Source organism: Oryzias melastigma, linkage group LG10 (genome assembly GCF_002922805.2).
Source record: "Oryzias melastigma strain HK-1 linkage group LG10, ASM292280v2, whole genome shotgun sequence".
NCBI classification, from domain to species: Eukaryota; Metazoa; Chordata; class Actinopteri; order Beloniformes; family Adrianichthyidae; genus Oryzias; species Oryzias melastigma.
This window is the reverse complement of record NC_050521.1, coordinates 18,114,974-18,127,076: the sequence shown is the minus strand read 5'-3', so window position 1 is coordinate 18,127,076 and position 12,103 is coordinate 18,114,974. Positions and strand designations below refer to the sequence as shown.

The 12,103-nt window shown below is 40.1% G+C and overlaps 2 protein-coding genes across 2 annotated transcripts; one reads left to right on the top strand and one right to left on the bottom strand.

Annotated features, from left to right (window-relative positions):
- The first annotated feature begins 2,561 nt into the window (after positions 1 to 2,561).
- On the top strand, positions 2,562 to 4,043 carry atoh1b (atonal bHLH transcription factor 1b). Its single transcript, XM_024283935.2, has one exon. The coding sequence runs from the start codon at positions 3,043 to 3,045 to the stop codon at positions 3,799 to 3,801; it is 759 nt and encodes a 252-aa protein (XP_024139703.2). The 5' UTR covers positions 2,562 to 3,042; the 3' UTR covers positions 3,802 to 4,043.
- On the bottom strand, positions 4,039 to 8,474 carry dok3 (docking protein 3). The gene is made up of 4 exons (XM_036214059.1): positions 8,178 to 8,474; positions 7,872 to 7,962; positions 6,831 to 7,018; positions 4,039 to 5,208 (listed from the first exon to the last, which is right to left on the bottom strand). The coding sequence occupies exons 1-4, from the start codon at positions 8,457 to 8,459 to the stop codon at positions 4,378 to 4,380; spliced, it is 1,392 nt and encodes a 463-aa protein (XP_036069952.1). The 5' UTR covers positions 8,460 to 8,474; the 3' UTR covers positions 4,039 to 4,377.
- Positions 8,475 to 12,103: the final 3,629 nt, after the last annotated feature.

Sequence of the window (12,103 nt, the reverse complement as noted above, 5' to 3'; positions counted from 1 at the left end):
TAAATCATATTCTGCATACATTTAAATTTAACTTTTTCTTTTATATTTTTTTCAGATTTCATCTATTTATGGTCATATTATGAAAAAAATAAAATCAGGATTTGTATTCAAATAAGAATATTGAAGCCTGTTTTCTTGAAGTCTCCTTATTAAAAACAGGCCGGATTAATAGACTTTAAGTTTGTGCGGCCCTTTCGGCCTGTCTGTGGGGAGGTCAGTAGAAGTTGACCTCAGAAATGTTCCTCACACCTCCTCGGCCTCCTCCTCCTCCCCTCCGCTCACGCCCCACAGCAGATGGGAAGTGTAGCTGCATTTTTAAAGCCTGCATGCAGGGTTACAGGCTGTTGCGCTGGCAGCGGCGCTGAAGGAATGGAATATTCATGCAGGAAAAAAAAAGAATGGGCACCCCGGGAAGAAGAACGTGCCGATTTATTCAACTAAGACCAGGCCTCATTAAACTGATGGCGGCGAGGCAGGTCACGGTTATTTTCTTTACCAGCTCTCGACCCCGACTGTTTCACGCTCACACACCGACAGGAGAGCATGGGTGGGAGCTGGGATCAGTCAGTTGCTCCAACGGGTCTGCGCTCGTGCTGGACTCTCATGTAATTGATGTCCTAATGAGTGATTAGCTGCTGGATGTCATCGTAAAAACTCAGTTCTTGTCGTGGGCGACATATGGGAGACGTGGGTGAAACCAGAGGTGTGCGCCTTCAGTGAGGTGCCAGGGGACACCAGCTGATGGGCAGAGGACCCGGTCACATGACCAACTGTAATCCATCTTCCGCTATTTAATGTCATTTAGAAAACGCTTCTATCTCCTGAAAAAGAAAAAAAAACTTCACAGTAAGAAGATGAATAATAAATACAGGAGACTGACTTTTCCATGAAGGCCTTTCCACGTTTTTCCTCCTGCTTGCTAAATGATTCATGAAGAACTTATCAGTTATCATGGCCGCTGCAGACAGGTGTGGCTCAGCTCTGCTCTCCCACCTGTTCCTTTTATTAGTCCTCTGCAAATAATCATGGACGGATTGGACGCCTTTTACTGTTTGTTTGAGAACGGAGGCGTGATTGTGTTTCGATGAAGTGAGCGAAAGATGCTGCTCGCCAACAGGCCGATCAAAGACCAGATCCAATTAAAAATTGTGTTTTTGCTGTTTTTAATATGTTGTAGGACATATATAAAGACAAATAAGATCAAAATTGCATTTTTAAGTATTCAAATTGTTGTGAATCAGGTGCAGAAAAAAAATGCTGTTTGAAAAAGCTTGTAGAATTGACCCAAGCTTCTTTCTTCACTCTATTCAGATGCATAGATCCATGTACGTCTTAAACTGCATGACTGGATGGCTCCAATATTGCTCACCATGTTTGTTGCACTGGTAATGTTAGGTTGGAGGTTATGAGGAGCTGTAAGCTAGTGGGAGAGAGCTTAAAACTCATAGCTTTTCATTTTTACATGTCCACGTTTTTATTTGATTTTATACATTTTTTATTGTACTTGCGAGATTTGTGCTGGATGTTATATATTTTTTATTTTTATTGCTTTTTCTACTTTTTTTCTTGCTGTTATTTATCCTATTGTGGAAAACACTCTGAGATGCTTGAAAGCAGGAAAAGTGCTACATAAATAAAGTTGAATTTGAATGAAACAAAGGGATGATGGGATACCAACAGAAGCTTACTTCCACGCCAGCAGTCCCACCCACAACTCAGACGTAAATTTCTTATAAGCACCTGTCGCTCTGCAGAAACTATGTCCTAGAAAACTATATATTTTTTTTTTTTTACATTTTGGCAAAAAACGGCATAATTATAATTAGAAGATCACTGAGAGTGCTTTTAAAATAGGTCAAAATATGTTCAGACTGCGATGTAAAATTATGTGTTTTTGTATTTTTTTTGTTGTTGAAAATGTCTATTTGCACACACTTTTCCTAATACGTGCGCTAGTGATGAATTTTTTCCTTGGCCACACGGACCCAGAGCCTAGATTAGCCAAAACAGTTGGCATGTAGCTGAAATATTAGCTAAGCTCCAAAGTAGCCTAAAAAAAAACCTTAGTAAATGCCAAAATAATAACAATGAATTTAACAGTTAAATACCAAAATAACTCAAAACCCCAGTAGATGCCAAAACAGCTACGATATTAGCATTTAAAATCCCAAATTACTTCAAAATAACCCTTACATGTACAGCACACAACTTTCAACACATTTAAAAGGACCATTTTTGAAGAACCACCAAATGGTTCCTGAGTGCGACTAATTCACAAAGCTAAAGATTGACAGCTAATGGGACTTTATGTTTAACTTTAAATAACTGCGGCCTACAGCACAATGGACGAGCTTAAAATACGTGTGGGCAATATTGTGCATCTTAGCTGCACGTATTAATGTGGTCAACTACTTTTTCTGCTGGTCGCATGTCAATACGTGCAAATAACATCTTTTTTTTGGTGATTTTTGTGAATAAAAATAGTTCCACTTGCAAAAACGTGTTTTTTTAGTGAGGCTTTAGGCGTTTACCTTATTTCATTTTTGATTTTTTCTGGTCGAATGTGTTTTAGTGTTACAAATCAACTTTTTTTGCATTAATTAAATTATATTCTGATTTGAAGGGTGAACTTTTGGTGCAAGGTTGTTGGAGTGGCCTTGCTCAGGACAGTTAAAGGATGAAAAATCAGCATGATGAAAACAGTTTTTAAGATCATTTTGAATTCTAGGGTAACTTTTTTTAAGTTTTGATTTCAGGATAACTTAAATAGAGATGTTCCAAAAACTGAGCAAAAGTTTTGTTTTTTAAATACGTTTTTTGTATGGTCATTGGGTCATTTATCTCAATGAAAAGATGCAAACTTAATCTCTTCAATGATTTATAATTTGGCTTCCCTCTTTGTCGGTCGTGATTGAGTTACAAAAGGAGAAAAAAAAGCAGGAGGGGGGTGTCCAGCTTTGTCTTTGATTGTTCTTTGACAGCTGCTGCAGAGGCTGCGGGGCTGTCAGAGCGGTTGGGAGTGACAGCAAGGTGACTGAGGAGATGCTCTATAAATTGTTAGCGCAGTCCCAACGGCGCCACAGAGCTGGGCATCAGCCGAAAGCTGTCTGCGCCACTTTAGTGTGCACTGCGCAACCACAGGCCGTCGGAGTGATGGCCGCCAAGGCGGAACTCTCAAGCTGGCCAGAGTATGCGGATGACTTCTCTTTGCTGCAGCAGCAGCGCAACCTGGCTGTCATCCACTCCAAGACTTGGATTTCCTCTAATTCCCTCCGTGCGTTCTCGAGGAGAGACGCAGCCCCGGAGTCATCTCACAAACCCGCGCCAGCTCTGAGCGTCACAGAGAGCAGCCCCGATAATGATGCAGCCAAAACCAGCAACCTGGGTCCTCAGAGACACAGGCGCGTGGCGGCAAACGCGCGGGAGAGGCGGAGGATGCACGGCCTGAACAAAGCCTTCGACGAGCTGAGGAGCGTCATTCCATCTCTGGAAAACGAGAAAAAGTTGTCCAAGTATGACACCCTGCAGATGGCGCAGATTTACATCACGGAGCTGTCGGAGCTGCTGGCCGGCGTGGTGCACGAAGAGTGCAGGAGTCCGCGCTCCGGGGCGGCGGAGAAGACCTCCAGGAGGACCTTTACGCGCTCCATCAGGCCAGCAGGAGAGGAGCGAGAGCAGCTCCTCTTCCTCGGACAGACGGCGGACTTTGGAGCAGATGCTTCAGGACCTTCTTCCAACAGCAGCGACGGGGAGTCCTCGCATCTCAGTGACATGGAGGAGAATCAGAGCCGGAGACACTGACAGAAACTCCTCACCTCCTCTCAGAGGTCTCTGCAGACAGACCTCCTCCACCTCAGAAGTCATTAGATTAGATATAGTGTTTAATTCTTAAAATACTGCAGGTTTCTCTGCTCAGAATGGTGAACTTTCAATTACCTTTTTGAATGCACTTTAACAGTAGCTGCTGGCAAAGTCCAGCTAGATTAATTCAAAAACAAGTATTTTTCTATTTATGTTTATCCAATTTGTAAGGGATGTTTTGCTATAATAAATATATAATTATGGTATAAATGTGCACTTGAAGTTATTTTTGGAGTGGATTTACAACAATAATTCGTTTCATGTCTTTTTTTTATTGTGCCTCAGTGAAAACATTGTACTGTCTGAGAAAAAGCAGAAAAAAATGATGAAAAGATTTTTCTTTGAAGACTTGAATGAGTTTAACAACAGAACAGTTTTTGCATGAATCTTTTAAGAATAATTATAGCCGGTAGACGTAGAATGCAGTAAATCGCTCTCAGCAAAGAAACTAATGATGTCCCGTGACGTCTGCGACGGTGAAAGTTTTCATCCTGGCTCGTCTGCTGTTCAGAGAGATTACTGGGAGAAGGAGGAGCCGCCCCCTCCAAAGGGAAGAGGTGGCTGAAGTTTTGCCACGTCCTTTGAGAGGATTTCTGCCAGCTTGTGTTTAAAAGTGCCAGGCATCTCTGTGGGGGGGTTTCGAGTCACGGAGCTGGTGGCATCCTCCTCCTCCCTCGTGTCGTCTGCCGGCTGTGCCTTATTGTGCTCTGGCTGGTTGTCCATTGGGGACAGAAATTGACTTCGCCGTTTGGGTACGGTGCATAGACTGAAGGAGGGGGGCGGCGGGGGCACAGGAGGGGCCACTATGGCGTACAAAGACTCGAGTTGGGGGTCTAAGGGGGAGTTACTGATTTTTACATCTGAATAAATTGAATCGAAATCATCTATCTCAGTTTTTAGCGTCAGGGGAGGAGCATCCCTCTGCAGGTTGTAGTAAACACTGTCATCTATGAGGCTTTCCAGGTTCAGAGCCTCCACTGACAGACGCAGTCCATACTCTTCCTCATCTTCACTGGGTCTCTCCTTTGAATTAGATTTCAGAAAACTTTTAGGCTTGATTTTTTGCGCTGGCTCATTAATCAGAGAGTAGTGGCCGTCAGAGTCGTCGTCTGAGTCTGCGTCGACATCCGGACGATCGAAAGATCGGCCTGCAGCAGCTGCTGGGATAGCAGGAGTCAGGTCGCAGAGTGATCTCCGGTGCTCACTGACCGGCTCAACGTCGGCTGGAATCTCCAGCGAACACTGTTTGGCTATGGCTTGAAAGATACAGAGGCCGTGGCGGGTCAGGAAGATGAACAGTCCTTCTCCTGACTCACAACGGCGGCCTGCTTCAATGCTGAATCCACCCTGAAATGACAGCCAAAGGAGCGTCAGCAACGCTGTTTGACATTTTGAACAAACTGATTTTAGATTCAGTTTTTCTACACTTATAGGGTTCAATCCATCCATCCATCTTTAGAACCTGGTGAACACCTTTGGGGGTCACGGGGTCGCTAAGGCCAAAACAACTACTGTTGGGATATACCCTGACCAGTCTGTTGAAGACCCAAAGACTGCAGACATCAACATCCAAAACTGCAAGTCCTCAACCAGAACTGGAAGTGCTCCCATTTTACTCAAAAAAAATTATTTTAATAGGTAAATCATACAGTTACTATTTCCTTTTTAAGCTTTAATTAAAGTTTTTTTCACAATTCTGAGCACTTTTGAGTTATGGAGTGTATATAATGTCCACTTCTGGGTGATGATGTCAGGCACCATCTTTTCTGGGGCTTCTCCAATTTAGAGTCACCAAATTAATAACCTAAGAATGAGGAGAACAAGAAAACTACACAGAAAGGTGCTGCTGAGATTTAAACCAGGGCAAGACCACAATGCAGCCCAGATTTAATCCATTTTATTGTTATGATGGAGGGGTGTCAAACTCAATCACACAAGGGGGCCAAAATCCAAGACAACACCTTCGGTCTCGGGCCAAACAGGATAAACATTTATTGAATACTCGTAACTTTTTAACATAATTATGAACTAAATATATAGCATTAAATGTGATAATGCTAATGTAAATATTGTAAGTTGAATGATGCTGCTGAAGATAATAGCTGAAAACACTGAAGCTATTAGCTGAAAACGCTGAAGCTAATAGCTGCAAACGCTGAAGCTAATAGCAAGCTAAAATATTGCCTAAATGCCAAGTTAGACTAAAAAACTTTAAATAAAACCTTAAGCTAGCCAAAAGAGCTAGCATGTAGCTGAAAAAAATAGCTAAACTTCAAAATAGCCTAAAATACTGAAAAAAAATTAGAAAATAGCTAGCATGCAGCTGAAAAAATAGCTACACGTTAAAATAACATTAAAAAAATCTTAATAAATGCCAAAATAGTCCAAAATGCTAACAGAATGCACATTTTTAAACTTTAAGACTGTATTTTTTTTCAACTATGAATAATAAAAAGGCAGGAATATTATTCCAGAATAAATCAACTTAAACCTCAAATAACTTTCAATATTTTACTCTCCATAAAAATATTTTAAGTTATACAAGATAGAAATAAGTGCAAGATAACATCGGGTCATTAATAACAATAAAATAAAATGATCTGGAGGGCCGGATCCGGCCCCCCGGGCCTTGACTTTGACACGTGTTATAATGGAACACCAAATTATGACTGAGATTGTCTGAAGACAGAACGTATTAGCCAAGAAAGAAAAGAAGGGAAGATTATAAGGAAATTGTGTTGTGTATCATGTTTAAAGTTGTTTTAATGAGCCTGCATTCATCTGACAAAATCTGAATGAGTTGCTATGTCTTATTGTTGCTCCAGTACTGGGTTTACATCCCATAATGAGCAAACAGGAAAATCAGCTGCAGTAAAAGAAAATAAACAGAATTGTTTGGAGAATAAAACCAGACTAACACACATTTAAGAGACAAACAGATACAGGATTTGATCGAGGCCTTAATTCACCTCAACTTTTCCGAATCTGCGGAGGAGCCTGTAAGGCCAGCGGAAGATGATGTCGCCGGTGTCCATGCTGAACATCACCAGAGCCTCTGCTTCCGAGGACATCACATACTCCCCGGCCAGTTTGCACCTCTTGGATGCTGTCGTGCTCTTGATCTTCACTTTGAACTGTTTCGGAGGAAGAGTCGGATCTGAAGGAGAGAAGGCGCGAGGAGATCAGAGGGGTGTAGCTGCACATCAATGAGGTCAGAGCAGCAATAGTGAAGGCCACCAATACAAGTGCATTTAAAAAGTCAAAAGGGAGAGGAGAGTTTAAAAAAAAGGAGGATGTTAAATTCCTTGCATTCACTAATCCCTCCATTTGACGCCCGTGTGAATTGCGCAGAAGTATAATCCACTAGAAAATACAAAGCAATGCATTTATATAAGCCGACGCCTGCTGACACTACGTTCCACTTTTCATGTTAGAATAAATTAACGTTTGGAGTTTCTGCTGATGTCTTCCTTCCAACTTAATTATAGTGCAGTATTTTCCAACCCAAGTTTGTTGAAAAACTTGTCAAAAATAAAAGTATATTTTTAATTTCTCAGAGTTGAAAATGGATGATACTACAGGTCACAAACTGCACGTTTTTCACACATGACATCACGGAAAATTCATTTCGCATTTGGACTGGAAACAATCAGATCTCTGCATCTTTTTTTTAACTTGCTGAAGAGTCAAATCTCTTCGGCCTGAAAGCTAGCCGGTAATAGAACGCTGCAAAAATAAAAATAACAAACGATGCACACTAATTCTTGATGATAAGATATTTATCGTCTGTAGCAGTCGTAGCTAATCAGCCATCAGTTTCCTGTGCTTGTGAAAATAGTGACCTTATGTGTGACAGTCTGCATGCAGAAAACTTCAAAATAAAACCTTAGATTATCATCTAAGATCGTGTTGCATTGTGTGTGTAATGTTTATCCTCTTATATCAATGCATATATTGATATTGATATATTGAAATGGGTGTCTTTGATTTCTGTAAATAACTGGAGTTACCTTTGCTCCAACTTGAGTAAAGTTCATTGTCCTCCATGGCTAAGCTGTTTCCTCCTTCGAAATCCCCTCCGTCTGTTTCTCCAGGATCTCCCTGTAAACACGGTGGCATGGTAAACATGACTTGGAGTGTACATCTCCTTCTTATCACTTTTTTATGACTTTGAGTGGTAAGATGCAAGCACCAACAGAGCTTGTGCAAGCAAGAGAATTGGAGAAGTAGTAGAAGTTCCAGATAGTATTTTTCTTTGCAAACTTCCTCTTTGTGTTCTCCCAAATTACTGATAAGGATGGAGAGCGGATAGATACCTGGAAGGCAAGGAGGCAGAGCGCGCTGAGCCACTCCTCGCTCGTCCTGGAGGCGAACGTGTAGCTGGATTGTGTGGTGTTCAGACAGAACGCCGTGCACCCGGAGGGACAGGACTCCTTCACAGCAGGGGTGGCACTGAGGCAGTCGCTCAAGCGCACCACTTTCTTCTCTGTGCTTTTCTGCCGACCTGACCTCTTCTGATCGCCGGGATAGTAGCCGTCAGAGACGTTGGAGAGCTCCAGTCGGCCCACGCCTGTGGAGCTGGCTTTGAAAAGCGCCATCCAGGTTTTTCTCCATGTTTTCTGAAGGAGAAAGAGGAATAAGAAGTAATTGGGTTGAAATAAAAAACGTTTTGGTGCCTTAAATTAACTTGAATCAATCAATTTACTGGAGATCAGAGTTTAAAAACTTTATTTTTCAAGACCTGGATGTGTATCAATTCACTTTGAGATAAAGAGATTTAAGTTATAAAAATGAGTACCAATCACACAAAAAATCTCCAGCTGGAGGAGCTGGAGGAAGCGGCCGGAGAGAGGGAAGTCGGGGCATCTTTACTTAGACATTTGCCCCCACGACCCGGTCCTGGATGAGCGGAAGAAGATGGATGGATGGCACACAACAAACAGCAAAACAAATCTCTGATTTTTCCAACAAATATGTAGAATTTACCACAACAGTTGTCTTTTTTTTGGTCAAATTTCACACAAAATAACTTTTTTTAAAATCCACAAAACAGTTTCAAATCTAACATTTGTTAAAATCATCAATTTTACATTCATCTGGGTTCACAAGTCTGATGGAAAGATGGAAGGAGAATTTTGAAGAGTGTTCTGGAGCAGGAAGTAAGAAAAATCTTTAAGGATGAAGTGAGGAAGACATTTGAAGAAGATGAAGAGTGAAAAAGAAGGTTCTGTGTAGCAGTTCTTCTTCAAATACGCCATGTTCTCTCCCCAAAATAACAGAATCGTGGTGTGGAAAAAAACGCTTTCCCGTTCACTGTTTCAAAATGAGATTGCCAGAAAACCCCATGTTTTTTGTCTTACTCGAGTAAGTTTGGTTGTAGTATTCAACGGGAAAAAGTTTGATCTCTGCCCAACAAATATTTCATCACCAATGAAATTTATTTTTCAATTATTCACAAATTTTACTTTTGTACCTAATTTTCAAAAAGGACCAATACATAAACTGCTCATTTTGCCAACAGAAACTGTGCCTCATCTCTTTTAGTATTGCACTTTCACTCAAGCATTCTGGAGAGATTTGACTTGTTTTATAACAATCCACTTATGGAAAGACTATAAGTTCTTCTACCATTGTTTTTGGATATTTTGCTCAAGAGAGATTTAAGACAGATAAATTTTACATAGTTAACTTACTTATAATTATGGCCAAATATTTCATTCATAAGTGTAAATATACTTTAAAAAAAACTGTGTTTTATGTTTTTCAGAGAGAAATGACACTGTTTATAAATGGTATTGAATCCTGAACTAACAAAAGCTGTTCAAACAGTTGAAGCATTTGAAACTTTAGCAGAATCCTTTACCTCTATTATTATTTTTTTCTGATTTATTTTGCAATTTTATGGCTTTATTTTATTTTTTTGTTAATTTTCCTGGCAAATGTGAAAATGTTGTTATTCTGCATGTGCAATATTTGTCAATAAAGTTTAAAAAAAATTATAGAGGACTAAAGCTGATGAGTCACAATGAGTTATATGAAAAAGTAGTGGACGTTAAGCTGCGAGCAACAGTATGGTTTTATGCCAAAAGGAAGAGAACCACAGATACAGAGTTCTGTTGGAGAGCTGTAAGTATCGAGGTAAGTGTGAAGGTGGAGCTGTATCAAAAATCAGCTCAAAGTTCCAGCAGACTAACAGATGAGGTTAAAAATGTGCATCATGATGTTTGCAGACGACACTGTGATCTATAGTGAAAGCATGGCGCTGAAGAAAAGACAAAACATCTGTGTGTAAAATAGAGGAACTCAAGTCGAAATGTGTGGTTAGAGGGAGAAGAAGTGAAGGAGGCGGAGGTCTTTAAATTTAGGGTCAACAGTCCAGACCAAGGGAGAGCTTGGGAAAGAGATGAAGAGGAACGTACTAGCAGGGTGGAACAGGTGGAGGAAGATTTCAGAAGCAAAACACCAGAGATGAGGATGTTGAGGGAGTGACGAGGATGGAGAAGATCAGGAATCAGAGGAATCAGAGGAATCAGAGGAACAGTTCATTTATGAAGTTTTGGAGATAAACACATGGAACCAGATTGAAATGGTTTGGACACAAGCTTCCCTATTGCATTGCTTATGGGGTGGAGCCAAAAAATAAAAGTATTTTCAAAAATTTGCATTTAATGATAATATTTAAGAGTGTCTGGCTGTAAAGGGGAACCTTTTTAGCCCTCCTCACTAAAGATTTAGGTGAAATAAGATAAAAATATTCTCACAGATTTCCTGTTTGCCATCCTCCAAAATGTTCAACATGCTCCTGTTACTGGCCGATCACTGGGCCAGCCCGGCTGTGTGAGTGTGTGTAAACTTTGAGCAGCTTCCTGTCCACATCTTGTTGAGAAAGTCTGCTTCACTAAATATGCTTTTGCTTTTATTTTGTGGCATCATTTGAGCTATTTCTTCTAGTAAATGTTGAATAAAAAAACATGATCTCTTTGAAGGGATTCGTAGCAAAATCCTGCAGACTTTTGACCATCAAGTCCCAATAGATCAGCATAATTTGACTGTCTGACCCAAAAATAGACCTTTTTAATGTTGACACTAAGAAAAGGAACTCTTTTCCACTTTTCTGGCTTATTCTGGGTTATAACGTTATTTTAGTGTTTCCCTTTTAATGCATAAAATACAATTCTGCACTGAAATATGACTATGCAAACCTCTTGAAAAGATAAAAAAGAAAGATCCGTAAAAGTTACTCTCTGCTTTATTTTGACCAAAATGTCTCATTTGTGTCTCTAAAAATTGTGTCAGCTTACGAGAAGATTTTAGAAAAGATCACAGAAGAATGATGCTGGTGTAAATTCTCAATCGATATTTTTTTTTGTGTCTAAAAATCAAACAGGATCAAATCTGTTTTGCCCTCATTTTGATCTTAAAGGTGCAAAAACCACCAAAACGTCCGAAGATCCAATCAAACTAATAGTTTTTAATAAAGCTCCATTTTAAAGGAGTGTTTTCTCATTTTCCTCTTTACTTCTGCAGTCATGCTGATCAGCTGATCTTATACGTTTTCTTTTAAACTAATATTTTGTTGGGAAAAAAAAAAAAAGACACAGCCTGTTCTTGATCGGTTCAGGTGCAGCTCCTTTCAGTTCACAAACACTTGCTGTTGTGTGCGACTGTGCAACTTATTGTGACTTTCTGCAACGCATCTGTGGCTCCTTGCGAAACTGTTCCAAAACCTACAGAAACATGTGTGACGCCGGCTTTGTCTCGTATTTGCGTAAAAGAATTTTGTGACAAAGCTTACTGTTTGTTACTTTATATAATAGTTGTAGTCACTTCTGTTATTCAATTCGACTTTTCTCTCTTTTTTTTTTCATTTCTTCATGACGCCTTGAACCAGTTACCTATAGCAACAAGAGCAGAACTGACAATGACATTTCTAAAACTTTAGTGTATTTTTGAATTATCAATATATTTATTTCTGACATTTTTTTAGCTAGTTTATTAAGGTCAAGCTAAACAATTTCTCTCATTTCAATGCTGATTTTATCACTCTAAGAGCAGTTTTAGGACTTTTGGTGTATTTTTTGTTCAACGTTTTTATCCAGATATTTGAATTTCCTTTTTGATGGCTCAGTTTGGTGAATGCAGGACAAGTGGCTGGGAAACCAGGGTTTGTCATGAACTTATTCCAGTGTAGGCCCTTAGGCAAGACCCAAACTTTGTAGCCACAGGGGGGGCTGGAATCTGG

Coding starts and splice junctions, on each gene's coding strand:
- atoh1b (XM_024283935.2), top strand. CDS start 3,043: ATGCTCTATAAATTGTTAGCGCAGTCCCAACGGCGCCACAGAGCTGGG.
- dok3 (XM_036214059.1), bottom strand. CDS start 8,459: ATGGCGCTTTTCAAAGCCAGCTCCACAGGCGTGGGCCGACTGGAGCTC. Junction 7,963..8,177: donor TCTGCCTCCTTGCCTTCCAG/GTATCTATCCGC, acceptor CCGTGTTTACAG/GGAGATCCTGGAGAAACAGA. Junction 7,019..7,871: donor TTACTCAAGTTGGAGCAAAG/GTAACTCCAGTT, acceptor TCTCTCCTTCAG/ATCCGACTCTTCCTCCGAAA.